The sequence below is a fragment of the Heptranchias perlo genome, chromosome 18 (assembly GCF_035084215.1).
Source record: "Heptranchias perlo isolate sHepPer1 chromosome 18, sHepPer1.hap1, whole genome shotgun sequence".
NCBI lineage: Eukaryota > Metazoa > Chordata > Chondrichthyes > Hexanchiformes > Hexanchidae > Heptranchias > Heptranchias perlo.
Window position 1 is genome coordinate 11151529 of NC_090342.1, and position 19977 is coordinate 11171505.

General features: G+C 42.4%; 2 protein-coding genes across 4 annotated transcripts in view; one reads left to right on the plus strand and one right to left on the minus strand.

The window, feature by feature from the left end:
• The window catches only part of LOC137334593 (uncharacterized), a 65339-nt gene extending 53400 nt beyond the window's left edge, over positions 1-11939 (minus strand). For all 3 annotated transcript variants that reach the window (XM_067999395.1, XM_067999396.1, XM_067999394.1), the window contains exons 1-2: positions 11815-11939; positions 1924-2041 (exon numbers count right to left, since the gene is read on the minus strand). The gene's annotated coding sequence lies outside the window, so the exon portion shown is untranslated. The remainder of the gene's footprint in view (positions 1-1923; positions 2042-11814) is intronic.
• The window catches only part of LOC137334912 (chemokine-like protein TAFA-2), a 104937-nt gene that overhangs the window by 77430 nt on the left and 7530 nt on the right, over positions 1-19977 (plus strand). Inside the window, 3 exon segments of the mRNA XM_067999998.1 lie at positions 1943-2067; positions 2203-2219; positions 19101-19191. Coding sequence (XP_067856099.1) covers positions 1943-2067; positions 2203-2219; positions 19101-19191 — 233 coding nt within the window.

Below are 19977 nucleotides of genomic sequence, written 5' to 3' on the forward strand. Positions count from 1 at the left end.
GCTACAGGCTTTATCAGAGTCACTGCAGGTTCTGGTTGAGGAATTGGTGATTGTAATATTTCCTGTGCACTGTTTTATTGACAGCCTATCGGTTAGTCCCCTGATGGCTAAAAGCACTGCATGTTGTGGTATTGACGCAACCAGAAAGTCCCTGATTTGTGCCGACTTAGCTGGTCGGGTGGGGAGACAGCAGGAGCGATACAATTGGCTTCAGTGCTCTTGGTTGAGGGAATGAGGAGCTAGGTTTCCTTCTCGTGATCGCTATGCCCCAAGCAAGTACATGTGGACGGATGTTGGGTGAAGTCAAGATTTGAAGTCAAATTCCTTGTCAACACTCACTATTCAGGTTCCCACATAAAAAGTGGCCAATCGAGCAAGAAACCAGAGGGCAGTTGACATTTGAACGCCATTATTGAGAGTCACAGCTTTCATAGGTGTGGGGGGAATTGCATTTGTTTTACATTAGATATATTTCAATGCCTTAATCACCAATATGGAAGAGGTGTTTAAAATGCAGTCCTCGTTTAGTATTATATTAGGACTGCAGATTATGGCATTGAAACTATTAACTGCCAGCACAGTGAGAACAAAATCTACCCCTACATCTATGGGTGGTTGAACATTCCTCTGAATGTGACAACATCTTTCTATGCTAATAGGGGCAGATTTTCAACATGTTGCAGATTGGCCGCTTATTATTAAAACTGCTCTATTTTCATTTCCATTGATTATTAACAAAGCTTTTAGTTTTGAAAGGGTTTTTTTTAAAATGGGGAAGGTAACATGGCTCCTTTAAAACAACTGCAGATGAGTGGGACTAATTGGATAGATCTTTCAAAGAGCCAAAGGGCTGAATGGCCTCCTTCTGTGCTGTACGATTCTATAATTCTAAGTGACATCCACTTCTTTTTTTGTACTGAGTTCAGGATACACTTCATGAGCTCTTTGGGTGGGGGGGGTCTCCAGGTGAACACTAAATAGAGATGTTGGTCGTATCGAAGAAATAGAATGGTGCTATGAATGATATTCAGTGACCTGGACAGCTAATCTCATGGGCTATACAATTAACCTCGTTTCCCCCTGGGCTAAGAGAGGAAATTAGCTTGTTTAATGAACCCTGTTGGAAAAGTGTGCGTATTTGTCCTATGAGGAGAAAAACAGGCTCAGTTACGGTGTTTCCCGCATAGTAAAATAACCAGTCAACACTCACTCTGGACCCACGTTTAATGATCCTGTGATTCTGCATTCCCGGTCAGAAGCACAGGTTGGAGAATTGGGGCTACTCCAATTGGAGCCCTATCTCCAACCCGTGCTCTCCGTGCGACTCCCCGATGGAATCCCTGCAAAGAATGTCCACCTTGGTGAGGTACTGGAGAGCTGCTAGCAGCTGTGGAACGATAGCAACATGGGAATGGGAGCATGCCATTCAGCCCCTCGAGCCTGTTCCGTTATTCAATTAGATCATGGCTGATCTGTATCTCAACTCCACTTACCCGCCTTGGTTCCATAGCCCTTAGTTCCCTTACCTAACAAAAACCTATCAATCCCAGTTTTGACATTTTCAATTGACCCCCAGCCTCAAACAGCTTTTTTGGAGGAGGGGGTTCCAGATTTCCACTACCCTTTGATGTGAAGAAGTGCTTTCTGACATCACCCCTGAACGGCCTAGCTCTAATTTTAAGGTTATCCCCCTTGCTCTGGACTCCCCCACCGGAGGAAATAGTTTCTCTCTATCTACCCTGTCAAGTCCTTTAACCATCTTAAACACCTCAAATAGATCATTGCTCAGTCTTTTGTACTCAAGGGAATACAAGCCATGATACCAGAAGAAGAGGGGAGAAAACTGGAAGGGAAATATAAATGTATCATGGTAATATGACATGTTTGCCTTTCTAAGGAAAATTAAGTTAATGAACTGTTTACCTGTTTTCTGTTGAACTAGCCTCAATAGTTTTACAGAAATGGTGGTGTCAAATGCAGCCATGCCTTGAAGGAGAGGAATGTAAAGTACTGCCAGATCGTACTGGTTGGAGCTGTGCCTCTGGAAATAAAGTAAAGACAACTAAGGTAAGTCAATAATCTGCAACTTTTCCAACCAGAGAATATTTGAATTTCAGAATATGGCTAGTGTAAAGGTGACATTTTTGGAATGCCTGCTTCACAATACAATTGACTTTAACTTGAACTGCATTTATACTGCAGCTGCTGGTTGGAGATTGGTAGGGGTTCCAGCCAGGTAATACTCCATTTACACCACCTCGCTGGAACTCCAATTCTCCTGCCCAGGAGAGACCTCCGCAGGTGGCAGTTCCGACAACTATCTGAACATTTAAATGAACTCCAGGTAGGTTTACAAAGTGTCTAAGCTGAACTAGGTGGTGCATTGGGGTTTGCCACTGGCCTTTCACCTCTGTGACCTGGATTCAAAGCCAGCCCAAATGGATCGGATGAAAGTGCCCTCTGTCTGATGAACCCAAGGGTCTTATGTGAAATGAACTTGTGCAGTCTCAATCCAGTTCCTAGAGGATGTAAAGATTTATTGCCAATTTTTTTTTTGAAGGTGAGCTGGGAGTTTTCCCGGTATCCGGGCCAGCATTCCTCCCTCAAGCAACAACACCAAAACAGATTAACTAATCAGTTATCTCACTGCTTGTGTGCATGACCTTGTTGTGTACAAATTGGCTGCTCTGTTTGCGAACACAACCTCAGTGACTACACTTCAAAAGTAACTCATGGACTGTGAAGCACTTTGGAATGTCCCAAGGATGTGAAAGACGCTATATAAATACAAGTACTTTCATCTTTCTTAGTGGGCATGGGTCAACATCAAAAATATGCCCTAATTTGGTATTCTCACTCCGATAGGTCACAAGATAGCTTCTGTGGATTTTTTTTTACACTGGTGCAGTGCAGTAAAGGGGTGGTCTTTTGAAGTTGGGGCTAAAGCATGTTGTTCGGGCAGAATAGAGGAAACTTTATTCTACACCTGCTGTGCTATAAATGGCACTAAGTTCCTGAACTGGGAAGAGCTCCATTCCACAGCACTAGCATCCTTTACCCTGATGAGAGCACAAAAATTAAAAACAAAACAAAATAGTCCAAGAGACCCCCATTTGAAACCAGACCGGTGTTAAACTCCACGTGGTGTCAAAGTAAAGTTGTGTGCGGCTAATTCCTCTAAGTAGTCTTTACATCTCTGCAGTCTGGTCAGGTCAGTCAGTCCCTGATTTTGTATTAATGCTGCAGCATTGGCGTCACTATGAAGCAGGATTCTCTTCTCTATAACCCTAAAGTCATGAGTAAATTCACCAATCCCATGCTCCCAGTGGGGACTCCTGCTCACAGGTCAGAGAATCAGTACAACATGCCCTGTGCCGGGAGAATGGGATAGATGAATTTACTCTATAATATAAATTTGCCCAATGAGTCTGGTTCAGGCAAGTTTTCACACTTGAGACTGTGCAGGTTCCACTTCAACGGTTGCCATCACTTTCTTTGTCACGAGTAGCTTTCTGCCTCCGTCAGACATGCCTGGCTTTTGAATTGCTCATGACAGTGGCTGTTTAACCTGTGGACGTGATCTTTGAACCAGACCAAAGAGATTTTCCAATACCCTTTGTGCAATTTTCACAGTGACATTCTCCAGCATGTGCAATGCAATCACCTCTGTGCCCCATCACATACACACATTATCAGTGCGCCATTGGGGAAAAGATGTAGTTTCCTTCTTAGGGTACTGTCTGCTAGTCTCGCTTGGCTAAATGCATCACCTCAGCATTGGAACAGTCAAACAGACCAAATTTCATGGTGTTTGACAAATAGAACTGCTTCCACATGCACTGTAAGCAACAGGCAAAACCTCAGGAATGACTGCACTCTCACCAGTCAGCAGGTCTCCTCAGTGATATTTTTGAACAATTAAGGACTCACTGAATAATCCCTTGTGCACAAAACACATTGCAGGATAACCATCCGCATAAGTGGGCTTTTTAAAAAAGAAATTATACACATCGAGTTTAAAAAAAAACTCCTAAAAACATTTTCAAGATTATTTTGACCAATTTTGCACTTTTTTCTAAAATAATCACCTACCATCTTCATCAATTACCAAATTCATCTTCAACTGCCCTGACCCACATCTGAAAACACAAAAGGGGTAAACTTTCAACTTTAGTGCCCGGGAGAAGGGGGGGGGTGGGTGGCGGAGGATTGCTGGGGCAAAGGGCAAAGTGGAAAGATCACATGGCCGTAACACAGCCCGTAACCGAAGGGAAATCGGCAGCTCAACACACTCAGGCTAAATTCCTCTCTGTGCTCCTGTAAACTGTTCCTGTCAGAAAAATGGCAATCGTTAGTTTCTAGCCCCTGGATTCTTTTTCAAAGCATTTTATACTTGGGAGTGACCGAAATTCCTGGACCTGGGAGGATGTTGCAGGGATGTACCATGGCGGTGGAAAGGGGGGTTGGGAGGGGGCGCGGTGGGAGAGAGAGGGGGGGGGGAAGAGTGCTGGAATTTGGGTGTGGCCTGTTTCCACTTTTTTTGGCCCAATGAGAAATTCTGACAAGGGGGGTACAGGGGCAGGTGATTTTTCGATCTGCCCTTTCCCGTGCTGACATCAGAAGAGGAGATGGATATACTTACCTTCCACTGGCGGAAATAGGACTGTTAATGCCTGTATCCTAAGATTGATTGACGCTAGGAAAGTGGCAACTGCAGAATCTATTCAGTCTTTGGGAGGTGGTGGGGGGGTGGTGTTTAGCATCTCTCTCTCCCTCCCTTCCCCCCTCCCCAGGGGAGCAAGTACCCAGGAAGTACTGTAAATGGCATGGTCGCACACCCACTTTATGCAAATAACCCATCCTCGGATCTGGGGAAATGGTCAAGGCCAGGGCAGATTCGAAGCCAGAAGTCCCAGCGCCTTGCTCTTCTTCCAGTAGTATTGCAGGCCCCCAGAAATTTCAGACCCAGAGTCTTTACTGAGTAAGGACTAGAACACGTTGAAAACACATAATTGTACAATTAAACATTAAACATAATTGTACAAAAAAAAACATAATTGTACAATTAAACATTAAACATAATTGTACAAAAAAAAACATAATTGTACAATTAAACCAGAGTCATTTGTCATTTTACACTGTTGCCTCCAGCCCTATCGAGTTATATGCAACACCACGCAAATCCTTGAATGGAAAACAGATTATACACACACATAAACATAAACAATTTTATGCCATGTGGGACAGCTTTATTATCCAAGACATTTTCAGAATGTATAATCACGTTGTATCATTTGCATATTACCATGACAGCAATGCTCTTTGCCCCCATCTGCAGCTCTTTGACTCCCATCTTCAAAATCCTTTCAGTAAGAATGAAGAATGAAAACCATTTGGGCATCTCAAAATAAAATAAAATGAATTGCTGCTCTTCAGTATGGAGCCAAAGTGAGGTTTTAGCCCTGTGACATTTAATGAATGTAAAATACTTTTTAAAATGACAAATTTAATCCACTGAACAAAAGTAGAACTCATCAATACAATTTTAGTTCCACGAATGGCGAACACGGATTTATATTTCCTACAATGATTGAAGCCCAAATTTTAAAAACATTTACAAGTACTGAGTCAGAAAACTACAATCTCATGGTGCCTCAGTGCGGCAGTATATTCTATTTTTAGCTGAAATGGGCCCACGACTTTCATTTGTCACTCCAAGGGGATTTTCAAGATGGTAGTCACTCACGATACAGTCCATCTAATATATCTAGCCATTTAGGTTCATGCACACGACCTGCTCAGACTATTTTGACCTCCGTCTGCCTTGGCATGAAGTTGTATCTGTTCCTTGCTCAATCTGTCCATTCCTTATGTTGAATGTTTCAGCTGAGTACTCACTGTGCTAGGTGGCAGCCCAGAAATTAACAACCCTGGAGGTGTGAAACAAAACTTAGTCCCCTTCCATTCACAAAATTCCTCTATATACACCTGACTAATTCTCAACCTTGTGTCATGTTTCCTTCCCTCAGATTTTCAGAAGGAAGAGGAGGGGCAGCTCAGATAAGTTCCCGAGGAGCATCAAAGTGTCTTTGTGCCCATAGTAGTCCTTAATAAAGCAAAAGAAAAATAACTGAACTCATCATAGGAACAGGTGTAGGCCATTCAGCCCCTCGAGCCTGCTCTGCCATTCAATTAGATCACGGCTGATCTGCACCTCAACTCCATTTATCCTCCTTAGCTCCATATCCATTGATACCCTTACCTAACAAAAATCTAGGGATCTCAGTCTTGAAAGCTCCAATTGTCCAAGCATCCACAGCCTTTTTGAGGGAGGAGAATTCCAGATTTCCGGTACCCTTTTATCTTTCACTAAAACAATATTGTAGACGCATGGGGCTCAATTTTCAAATTAAAAACACGGGTGGGTTGGGGACGGGGGGCATTGAAAATTGCCACCGTTTCAGACCAGCCCACAACCCGCCCATTTCTGGTTTTCACCGGGGCGGGTCGAGGGGTGAGCGACCAACCCTCTCCCAAGGAGGCAGGTTGGGCCTTAAAACCTTTTAAGGAGGCTTCAGGCCTTCATTTTTCACTAATTCCCGATTTCAACCTGGTGAAAGGAGGCGAGAAGGTCCGAGACTAACAGTTAGGTGCCTAGAAAGGCACAGCATGTGGGCCCTGAGGAGGAGGAGTGCTTCCCCCAGACCCAACAAGCCTACCTGCACTGACCCCCCCCAATGATCGCGGACCCCCGAACCCCAATCGCGGAACCCCGACCCCCCACTCCGATCCTCCCACCCCGAACCCGATCCTCCGACTCCCGACCCTCTCCCTCAACGATCGTGGACCCCCCGTGATGACCCCCGATCCTGACAACCCTCACCGTGACTGATCCCGGATCCCATTCCCCATGACTTGCGACCCCCGTGCTCACCTATGCCCCATGCTCTTGCCCCCTGTGCCCACCCATGCCCCCTGTGCCCACCAATGCACCCCCGTACCCTCCCCCCCCCCCCCAATTCATACAAACAAAGACTTACCTACAGACTTAGCTGAACACATCCTCTCCCTGGCTAGTCTCCCGTCCGACTGAGACCAGCCTGTCAATTAGCCAGTCAGTCAGACGGGAAACCGACAAAAAAAATTAAAAGAGGTCCTTACGTCAAAATCGTAAGGACGTCTGGGAAACCTGAACTAATGGGTTTCCCGACCTCAATTTGACCCCCTCACCCCCTTCCCGGCTCCGTTTTAAAATCACCCCCACGGTACAAAAACAATAATCACTGGAGAACTGTGAAATGCAGAAATTATTCCGCAGTTCCCATTGAGCTTCTTCCTACTCATTGAAATATAATTGAATAGCAATAACAAATGACTGGTCATTAGTGTAACTATAACTGAGGACAGGCAGCATGATTGAAGGACAGGATACATTATTACAGCCCACTGCACTCCTGCACATCCATTATTGTTGAAGTCTTCAATAAGCTTTAAAAGCTGAGATAAATTACACTTAGATAGTCAGGGAAACATTCTAAAAGTGTAAATGTGTAAATGTTCTTAAGTTGATCGTACGGAAGAATGGTTTAGCAGGCCATCGCAATCAGCAGCTTTTATAAAACAACGTTGATGAAACATAATGGCCGTACTAAATTATAATGTATGACTGGACGTCATAGTAATCAGACTGCACAAGTTTCTAGACAATACAGATGAACAGACTGCGATTGTGTTTCTGCTGCACTCCTGGTGAAGTAACACTGGCCGAGCAAGAGTAACTCCGAGGAATTTCCCGTCCATTAAGTTTTGCATGCTGTTTTTAAGTATGAATATTAGCTTTTACTTTTTCGAATAAACGACTCTGAATTTAATTATGTCATAATAAGGACACCACGGGCGTTATGAGAGATTATGCTGTCAATTTAACACAGGAGCACTCTCCCTGTATTGGCAAACACACAAAGGTCTGAATTATCCTGTGCGTGAGTGCTAAGGACATTTTGCCCTCGCAAAGAACAGTGAGTGCATTCTAAAAGTAACTCTCAGTGGGAAGTGCCCTATGAATGCAAGGCTCCATTTCCATTACTGGGCTAAGCCCCTGTTCACACCTGTTCTGCCAGTGGTGTTCTGCTATTTTCATGCTGGGAAAAAAAAATAGAACACCACTGATCGGAAGCTTAGCAAAGGATATCTGTTATATAAGCAAAGAGCGGATGGGAACTTTAAATGGGTGATTCCACAATCTGGTGTTCCTTGCAGGAAGCGGCACTCACAAATCACGGGCTGCGTGCCTGCAATTTCCCAAAATGCATTTCCTGTGAGCGCTGCTCCCAGTTGGGAACACCGGATCGTGGAATCAGCCTGTAAGTATAATCTATGATCTCTTCACCAAATCTTACAAAAATGTGCAAAATGGCTGCCACTATCACCTCTATAACAATGACTGCTCTTCAAAGTTAATTAATTGTCTGTGAAGTAATTTGGGAATTCTGAGAGATGTGACAAAGGCACTTTCTTAGAAAGTAAATTAAAAACGGTGGTGTGGGAATTGAAAACAACGGCTTTTTGGGTAGAGCTGCCTTAAGCTCCGTTTGCCTTCATTCTATTCAGCATTGGCTCATGCCCCATTCTGCACTGCCTCGCCTAACTGACATCTTGTATACTACATGGAGCTGGATGTAGTCAACCACTACATCTCATCATTACACACATATCTGCATGAAGTGATGACATTTTAAAATATGTTAATCAATATTTATCACTTCAGTCTTTGTCAGGGACTGTTGGGTTCTTTTTTGAACTCTTCTTGCCCTTGCATGGAGTATTACATAGAATATACAGCACAGAAACAGGCCATTCAGCCCAACTGTTTCATGCCAGTGTTTATGCTCCACATGAGCCTCCTCCCACCCTTCTTCATCTAACCCTATCAGCGTTACCTTCTATTCCTTTCTCCCTCATGTTTATCTGGCTTCCCCTTAAATGTATCTATGCTATTCGCCTCAACCACTCCTTGTGGTAGTGAGTTCCACATTCCAATCACTCTCTGGTTAAAGAAGTTTCTTCTGAATTCCATATTGGATTTATTAGTGACTATCTTATATTTACGGCCCCTAGTTCTGGTCTCCCCCACGAGTGGAATCATCTTCTCCAAGTCTACCCTATCAAACCCTTTCATTATCTAAAAACCTCTATCAGGTCACCCCTCAGTCTTTTCTTTTCTAGAGAAAAGAGCCACAGCCTGTTCAATCTTTCCTGATGGGTATAACCTCTCAGTTCTGGTATCATCCTTGTAAATCTCTTTTGCACCTTCTCCAGTGCTTTTATATCCCTTTTTATAATACGGAGACTACGTGCATACATGAGAATCAGAAAATAAATTAATACACGGCATGGAAATATGTATACTTGAATAATTTCAGTGATGCGAAAGAGAGTCTAACACACACACACACACACACACACAGATATACATCTATGCAAATCCCATCACAAAAGAATTAGCGTCCCAAATTGATCTTCTTTGTGTTGGGTTGCCTTCCCTTTCTTGTGCAAACTTTTTGCTTTTCTTCATTTTTCCTGACCTTTCCTCCTCTATTCTGGAAGCTCATTTCTGCTGGGGGCATGTTGTCTGCCCAAGTGGCCATAGTCTCACCTAAAGCAATCAGCAGGTTATTCAAACCGGGGCGGGGGGAGCACAGACGATGCCCTCTGTTCAGACAGTGATCAGGTGCAGAAATCCTTGGATCAGTCTTTCTTCCCTCTCTCTTCTGTAACTCAGGGGCACTGGGGCCTAGATAAGCACTCTAACCAGCTCCCGGTCAGATTCTCTTAATGATGCTGCTTCCATAAACCCTGCCTGAGGACATGTCAACTTCAAAAAAGACTTGAGGTGTTTATTTTCCTGTTTAAAAGATAAAAACCTGTCTTCTAACTGTGTAGTATAAATAAATTATTGACCAGAAGTAGGGCTATAACTTCACTTGCACTTTGTTCTCTGCGCTGTCTGCCTTTCAAAACACCATGTAAAATCAATAAGCTATATGACAGTTCAAATAAATGACATCAATGGTCATGTAATTGAAGACAAGGTAGTGCGTCAGTTGTAGGCTGTCAAGTCTTCTTAGTTAAGATGTAACTGCATTTGCGTTTTGCAGTTCCTCATCTCTCATCATAGCTTTGTAAAAATAATCTCCTAATTGGGGTGGGGGTTAGAAGTATTATGTTCTATCCTCCTGAATTTTATTTAATACAAAACTAATAACACCACGGTCTGCTGTTAGGACCTATCCCTCGTTCCACTTACAGGAGAGCTTAGTCATTTCAAATGGATTTAATTCAGCTTTTGCACAAGTCTGTTCCCAGATGGCAGGTTGTCATGCTATTGTATAAACTTGGATTGATCCTTTATAGCCACTAAATGCAGGCATAATAACTAACATTATATCTGCTGCAGAATCCACATTAAGCCTTGATCCTCACCGAGTATAAATTTCTGAAGCTGATTCGGTAATAATGCACAAGGTGAATGGCCTTATGGCAGTGTACAAAATGTTGATGCCATAAGGCCTAGTGTCTTCTAGTTGTGTAGCACTCTTTTCTAGCAATAGGTGCCGGTAAAAAAATTATTAGGTTTTTAAAACTATTTTAACTTCTCACTTTCAAAAAAAAACTTTAAGGTATTTGGCAAAAAAGCCACGGGGAGATGAGAACATTTTTTAAACTCAGCGAGTTGTTATGATGATTTGGAATGCACTACTTGAAAGGGTGGTGGAAGCAGATTCAATAGTAATATTCAAGAGGGAATTGGACCTCTACTTAAAAAGGAAAAATTTGTAGGGCTATGGGGAAGGAGCAGGGGCAGTGGGACCAATTCTTTGCTCTTTCAGAGAGCCGGCACGGGCACAATGGGCCGAATAGCCTCCTTCTGTGCTGTGGGATTCTATGATAATTTGGGCTCATCAAGGTGATGGATGTCCGAGCCGGGGATCAGAACATTCTCCCCACCCATCAAGTGTTGGAATTAAGCACTCCCTGGCTCCCAGGTCAGGTGTAACATGGTGCTGAATAATGCACACACCTCAACAAAGCTTTACTTCTGCCTTAATTCCAGCCTCAGAAGAGAAGCCCTGTCATGCTATTTCCAGCATTTCTTTCCCTCTGCCAGCCATCTTAGTTGGTCCTCTTCTGTGAGACTGGACAATTTAGTGCTCATTGATGCCAAACTGGTGGCTGTGGCACCACGGCCCAGGATGACTGGGTTGAGACCACACAAACATGCTTAATGTAGCACCCTCACAGAGACAGTGGACTTTTATTTTGTTCCTTAATGAATTTTTAGGTAGTTCAAGGGTAGGGTAATGGCTGTGGAATGGAACTAATGTCCATGATTCAAGCTAGGTGCAACAATAGAATACACACAAAATTGAGCTCGCTCTACGCTACCCAAAAAAATGTCCTTTGACCTCAGAAAAGCACCTCAAATTGCACCAGTCTGACAGTTCCAAGAGAGAAGGCACTTCAAACTGCATCATTCTGAGCTGGCTATGAATCTAGGCCTCAGATGTGAAAAACAATATGTAATTCCACTGGACCATACAATCCTCAGTTTGAAATATTTTTTTTCAAATGTTTTAAGTACCTTGCACCAAACATCACTTTTAAACTAAGTGTGTGGGTTTGAGCCCAGCTCCCAGATGGATGTTGCTGCTGTTGTTGTTGATCTAGCCCCTAACAAGTGCCTGGAAGCAGCTGGTTTGGATTGCTTGTTCATTGTCCTTTCTCACGCTACTAAAGTTCCTTGCCTTGACTTACCCCATTTTCTCCTCTTGCCACTGTGCTTTGCTGGCTTTGGATGAGACCAGGAACTCAGTAGTGTTGGGAGTCGGGGAAGAAACCCAAACTTCTGACGTCTTACTCCATGGCTGTGCATTAACACACTAACTGCCTCTACTAGCAGAACATTAGCAGTGACATCTATTGGCAGATAATGGCACTTCATGAGGAAAAACAGACAAGGCTTTTTTAAAATACAATTCTTTATAATTTTCACCTTTTGAAAAGCTTGTTTGCTCTTTTTGGTGTCATTCTTTCCCCATGTATCAGTGGCAACATTTCTATTCTATCCTGAAAGATGGACATATCTGTATCCATCATGGTCTTATGATTCAGTTGATGGGTTGTGATTGATTGTGTGCAGCCACTATATATTATCAGCAGAGAAACCCATCCTATGTTCTGATTGATTATATTGTATCAAATATTTGCAGACCTTTAATTATTGGTCAAATAATCAATATCAAAGATGATTATTTTTTTGGATTTCTTTAACAACTATACTGCAATATAAAAAAATTAGGCCTGCTGTGAATTGCTGAGCAAAGCTCCTTATTAACAATTATTCATTTAAAAAAAATTATTGCAACTTAAACTGCTGATGCGGTTCTCAGTGAGCATAAACCCTCAGCACAAATTGTCCCAGATCTCATTTCTGGCATTAAAACCGCTTCGAATCAGAGATGAGAGACTTTGATGGTGAAATTAGTGTCTCAGGCGGTAGTACAAAATGGTCCATTTTACACGCTGCCCGATTTTCTTTTCCCTTTGAAATCAACGGAAACGGAAATCGGGCCGTGTATAAAGCGAGCAGTCGATCCGTCACCGCCCATTTTCCACTGCCGCCCGAGACGGATTTCAGTCCCTTTGTCCTTTCATTTCTGGTACCAGGTTTTAAATCTAACCGAGGCTCTCGTCCACTGTTGGTGCCTATCGTATATTGCTTAGAAGCTGCTGGCTTTATTAGCAGGTGAATGCTTAATGTGTTTGTGTGGCATTCCACCTCAAACCCATACTCTTCAGCTGTTGCTGTGCCCTGTTTACTTTAGCTAACGGTGTCACTCCTATTCAAAACCCGTTGTAGGCCGGAGATCTGTGGAGAGGGAGGGAATCTGGCTCTGTGGGTTTGGTTTCAAAAGAGATCTCAATAACAGCTTAGGGGACCTATGGAATGTGGGTCTCAGGAAAATGGGTCCCTTACGTCATTGAATGTCGTTAACAACAGTTTGCCATCGATAGCACTCCCTCAGCGTAGAGCTTTCTTATCACGGTTGCTGCTACTGTTACACTACCAGTCACACAGGCCACGCGCTGCCTTTAATACACGTGCACTTACTGAAAAGCAGCCATTGATGGCGCTGGAGAGATCATTAGCAGCCTTTTGTCACCAGAACATGATGTCACACTGCGTGTAGTTGGCTGAAATTACGTGGAGATCAAACGGTGGATTTACTGTGGAGAACAGCTTCCGGGAGCAATCTTCCAACACTGGCTCCCAGCCCCCACTGCGGTTGAAAGCAACCTGCTTTTATTAGATAAAAAGGAAAAGAAAAATTGTGAATACTGGAGGCCTGAAATAAAAACAGATAATTGCTTCAGTCAGTATTTGAAAAGAGGGAAGACTCAGGTTAGGACCCTTCATCACAACCTACTGTGTATTGGTGTCATTTTCTCATTATACTGCAGGGTGGTTTCAACAGCAGCTGGATGGGCTTTGAAACACTTGTGAGGTTGTTTTGCAGTCACCATTGACAAGTATTTAACTCAGAATTGCTACCTATTCAAACGATTGGTTTGCAGACAAACTGCTTGGAATTTAGCTTGCAGGTGGCCTTGGTTCTTTCCACAGCACCAAGTGGCCCCGGTTACATTGGCGGCTGAGGTGGCCTTGCTGTTGGAAGCGGAGCCTGAGAAACACCGACCTCGGTGGCGTGTGTGTCTCCCACAGAGCCACAGCTTTTACCGAGGAGGAGTTTCCCACCAGCAGGGTTGCCAACCCTCCAGGATCGCCCTGGAGTCTCCAGGAAACTGCTGCAAGTAACAACCCGGGAGAAAAATCATAGGGGCAGTAAAAAAAAATTTGTGCTTTTAAAAATATTTTCTTTGAACATTTTTGTTTACTAGTTATAAAACTTATGGACTTGGGGGGGAGAAAAAAGGCCGTTTGACTGACAGTCAAGAATCATCCAATCGGGTACTGAATAGTCTATTTGCTTTCCAATTATCCGTGGGAAGGCGGTGCATCATGAGGATGGGCGAGTTGGGCGACCAATGGCAGGCGTGTGGGGGTGGAGCCTTTGGAGGCAGGCAGTCATGTGATGAAATCTCCAGGAATCGGTCCAACCAGAGTTGGCAACCCTAGCCACCAGGGGGCACTGCTACCATCAGTGGGAAAAGAAACCCTAATATAAATGGGGTATAAGACTCATTATTGGGTTTTGTTGTTTGTCACCAGAGCGCAGAAAAACTATTAACACAGATTTTAAAAAAAACTCCTCTGTTTAAGCAGTAGTTAAAATAAAAAGTTATTTAAAAAAAAAATACCATCTCCTCATTAAAAGCAAGAAGCTGTCCTGTGTTGACATTTATAGTTTCCCTATGTATTTTAGCCAGCAGTGTGACATCATCATCTGGTGACAAAGATTGCTGCCGATCTCTCCAAAGCACTAAATGGCTGCCCTCAGTAAGTGGAAAATATTCACTTTGATACTTTCTTCATGTACAGGTAAAATGATGCAAAAAAAAATTAAAGACCGGGACGAAATATCGGACGAGTGTTTGCTGTATTAAAGGGGGACATTGCTCTCGTTACGGTGTTGCACTACCAATCCAGAGGCCATGGGTTTAAATCCCACCGCGGCGAGTTATGAAATTGAATTCAATAAATCTAGTCATTTGTGGTCTGGTGCCAGAATAAAAATGATCATGGAGGCTGTCAAATTGCTGTAAAAACCCAACTGGCTCACTAATGTCCTTCTGCGAAGGATAGCAACCTCCCCAACCTGGTCTGGCTTACATGTGACTCCAGTCACACGCTATGCGGATGATTTTTAATGGCCAGTGAAATGGCCCAGCGAGCCACTTATTTGTAAAAATAATTACTATGATAAAGGAAGTCCCCCACCCTTGAAGCTCAGGCAACTGAGTCTTATTTGTGCTCATTATATTTTTATTCACTGGTTTATCCTGTTAGAATGCAATGGGCCTGCAGTTTTGGAAAGGCTTGCTCTTAGCACTTTAGCCTCATTAATAGATAAATCCTAAATCAGAAAAAAAACAACAGCAGCAAATTGAAAGGGATAATTGTATTATCAGCAGCAAATTGATAGGGATATAGATTTGGACGTTATATGCAGTCCCTGAGGCTCCACAGTACGCACCTCAGGGATTTCATCTGATCCATGACCGCAGTTTGGACATCCCAATCTAAAGAGACTAAATAAAAAGCCATCAATGAGATGCAGCTAATGTTACCTCTGCACACGCATCCACTCTTTGCTGTAGGTCCCTTTAGATACTGATTATGGCCAGCTGCTTCTTTTCCCCAGTCTGTCAGAATTATTCAATGGAAACTGAAAACAACACGGCCATCCCACGATGAGTCTCCAAGGAGACTAAATACATAGCCACCAGTAATAAGGATTGGGCTTGCTCCTGTATATACAACACAAAAATGGTTAAATACAGAGCCCAGCAGAGGAGCTTTACAACTGTAATTACTGAATAAAATCAAACTCATGGTTTACCAATATTGTGTGTTTACTGATAGTACTTGCCCATTAAGCTCAAATGCACACTAACTCTCTTCGATTTTAGTTGTAAAACTATTTCGGGGTTCTACAGTTTGTTGACTGACAGGTTCCTCAAGAGGCCTCTGACTTTCTGTTGACCTTTGTTCTTCATAGGTGACACGATAGTTAACGAGAGAGGACGGGCCACTCTTTGAAGATAGCTAAGCTTGAACATTGGGTCCTTTCCTTTATCCATCACCTGCCGCAGGTCCCCAGACATCATGGCTGCTCCAACCAGGGACACTTCCACATGAGCTCAGACAAGACAATGTGCAGCTCACTCAATGATGTGGAATTAAGAGTTTAAGAAGTCACTAGGGATCTAACACTATATGGATTTTTTTCCCAGTCTGCCGTTTCTTAATAGGATGTACATAAGAGGAGGACTCACTGAACTGTATCCATTGAGCTTTGCTGCTGAATTCTAAAATGTTACTTACAACAAGAGGAGCAGCAACCGTTTCTCTTGCGGAATCATCGTTGCGACCGCGACAGTTTTCGTCACATCTGAACGGATGGTTCATATTTTTGTATAAGAGCAACGGAGGGGGTTTCATGGACCAGTGCGGCAAAATGGAGATGTCCTAAAGTTAGTTACTACCGGACTGTGCGCTCTTGCACTCTCAGTGACCTTTTTGCAGCCGCGGCCTTCTGGGTAGGTGCGAGTTGAGATGTTCTCACCTACGTTCGGAACTTCAAAATGTTGAGAGGCTTTCGGTTTTCACAGTTTGGACTTTTTTTTGTTATAGAAATGAATACATTATGGTAAATGTGAATAATAGCAGTCTGCTATTGACAGTAAATGCTTATCCATATACATAAATCATACAAAACAGGTATTACAGGAACCTCTGAAGCAATTGAACAAATACAGTTCCAAAATATTTTAATAACTTCAGTGTACTGAAATGTGTGCACTATCACAATATCTAAATAACATCTTTTTATTTGGTTTAAATTGTTATATGGAGGAACAAGTCTGAAAGTGTTAGAATCTTTTTACATTATCAAAATAATATTAATAACCCACAACATGCTTGTTGTAACATCAGTTCTGCTTGTATGCAAGTTACTTAGGAATTATGTTTATCACTGTATCTTTATTTGGAATATTCGGCGTTATGATTTGATGTGACAAAATCCTTACAGATATTATTTAACGATAACGATTTCTGTGTACTCCGCAAAGCAACAGAAAATTCAATACCCCAAAAGGGGGCAGATGTGGAGCAGATGTTTAACTCAGTGATGCGGTAAAATGTAGCACAGTTTTTGAAACTTTTTTTTTGTTTTGTTTCTGGACTTGTACAAATCTTTGTTTTCAATGTAAACGGTAAATAAAATTCAAGTAGCAAAGATGTAGATAATTTTGATCATTCATAACAATGTACCTATCAAAAAAATGTGGCACAATAATTGCTATTTTTTATACCATGGTTAAATTCTGGTTGCTTTGATTTTTTTTTCTTGCTGGCTCCTGCTTTCTATCAGCATAGACTTGTAATCTTGAAGATTAACGTCATCTTGAAATTATAGACTTGTCCTCCACATTAAAACGTCCCCTTACAGATAAGTTGGTGTTTATTAGTGTTGCATATTTCCGGGGTTGGGGTGGGGGGGCTAGAGAATAACGTTATTGGATGTGCAAGAATGGTCACCAGATAGTTATCGAATTGTGGGTTCAAATGACTTGAAAAAGGATTGGGTAGTGCAGTAAATTAGCTCTTGGACCTGGGTTTTAATCCAGTTCAGACTGTTGGGACGACACTGACTTCTTTCTGATGGTAATCGAGTTTTTACATGAACTCAGGTCATGGCGCAAAGCTGACAACTATTGGGCACAAATTGGCACTAAACTGGTAAGTTCATTTAGAGAGTTTACGATAATTGCTGATGTGAGGATCGGAATAAGATGGTAAGAAATACTATCAGGAGCTAGGCGTATCGCAAGAAGACAGCAAAGAAATCAGCCTTGGCTCAGTGGTGGGACTTTTACCTCTGAGTTAGAAGGTTCAAGCTCCATCAGCTCCTAACTTTGATTGACACTTCAGTGTGGTACTGAAGGAGTGATACAATGTGTTTCAGATGAGATATTAAACTGAGGCTCTGCCTACTCAGGTGACTATGAAAGATTCCCTAGCATTATTGGACGAAGAGCAAGGGAGATCTCCCTCAACCAGCGTCACCTAAAATAGATACTACTGGTCATCTATCTCATTGCTGTGTGTGGGATCTTGCTGTGTGAAAATTAATTGCTGTATTTATTTACAAAACAACAGTGACTACATTTCAAACATACTTCATTGGCTGTGAAGTGCTTTGGGATGTCCTGAGTGTTATAAATTGGATAGCCAGGTGGTGAAGGATAGACTACTAGAGTCTAGTCTTCAGTTGCTCCCAAACCTTTATTCACAGAACTCCACATTTACACCCATATCACACCCTGGATATAAGAGAGTTCCCAATTGATACGCACCACCTGAATACAATTAACATTAATTGGTATAAATCACATGGATACAATTAACACTGAGGATGTGAAAGGTGTTACATAAGTGCAAGTTATTTTCTTTTTAAAAAAATCCCTGGCTATGCTTTGTCTGAACTGGAAATGTTTGATGACCAACTAGCCTCTTCCTGGCCGACGTGTTCATATGATGCCACTGGTTGTAAAGAACAGTGAAAAAACCCCGGGGTAGACGTTAAACTTGGCATCCGGCATAAGACTTTGGATGCAGATCGTCCAACTGTTATAAAAAAAAATGCACGAAATCAATGGATTTGAAAATCGGGCATCCAATCTGTAACGCAATGCCAGTTTTATGCTCGGTATCAAGTTGAAAATCTACCTCCCTCTCTCCCCACACTGCCATTCCTTAGTTTAATGAGCACAAGAATTCCCCAAAAAGCACAAAAAAAAGAAACAACTGTGTGGCTGCAAAGCATGAATGGTGTAATGCTGTCACCTGAACCTGGAAGATTAGATGGCTACCTGGAGGTCACTCTCTGGTATCTTTTATATGTCTATGTGTAAGACATGTAGGGAAATTTTTCTATGCCTTTTTCAGTTCAGTGCACCATGGAAAAATCGGAAATCTTCACTTGTACTGTTAATTTTATAGGGTGTTTTCCGTCAGTTTTGGGTCAGACTTACTGACATTGGCCAATTGTGTAATCCATGTGGGCAATGTATGATGATTGTCACACTGAAAGATTAATGATTCTGATATTATTACTGCAAGTTTATCGAGCAATAATTTGTACTTATTATCAAGAAAAACTATGGCTGGCATAGTACCAGTGTAATGGTTTTGATACTGGACTAGAGGTTGTGAATTCAATCCCAACAGGGCAAGTTGTGAAACTGAATTCAATAAATCTGGTCATTTGTGGGCCAGCACCAGCAAAAAGAAAGAAGCAAGACAGCTGCTGAAATGTTGTTAAAAACTCAACTTGTTCACTAACATCCTTCAGGGAAGAGAACTTGCCCCCTCTACCCAGTCATATCAATGACTTGAATGAAAGGACCGAATGTATGGTTGCTAAATTTGCTGATGACACAAAGGTAGGTAGGAAAGTAAGTTGTGAAGAGGACATGAGGAGTCCGCAAAGGGATATAGATAGGTTAAGTGAGTGGGCAAAAAATTGGCAGATGGAGTATAATGTGGGAAAATGTGAACTTGACCACTTTGGCAGGAGGAATAGAAAAGCAGCATATTATTTAAATGGAGAGAGCTTGCAGAACTCTGAGGTATAGAGGGATCTGGGTGTCCTAGTACATGAATCACAAAAAGTTAGTATGCAGGTACAGCAAGTGATCAGGAAGGCAAATGGAATGTTGTCATTTATTGCAAGGAGAATGGAATATAAAAGTAGAGATGTTTTGCTACAGTTGTACAGGGCATTGGTGAGACCACATCTAGAATACTGTGTGCAGTTTTCGTCTCCTTATTTAAGAAAGGACATAATTGCTTTAGAAACGGTTCAGAGAAAATTTACTCGACTGATTCCTGGGATGAGGGGGTTATCGTATGAGGAAAGGTTGGACAAGTTGGGTCTGTATACACTGGAGTTTAGAAAAATGAGAGGTGATCTTATTGAAACATATAAGATCCTGAGGGGACTTGAAGGGGTAGATGGTGAGAGGATGTTTCCCCTTGTGGGAGAAACTAGAACTAAGGGCCACAGTTTAAAAATAAGGGGTCTCCCATTTAAGACGGAGATGAGGAGAATTTTTTTCTCTCAGAGGGTTGTGAGTCTGTGGAACTCCCTTCCCCAGAGAGCGGTGGAGGCAGGGTCATTGAATATTTTTAAGGCTGAATTAGACAGATTCCTGATTAACAAGCGAGTC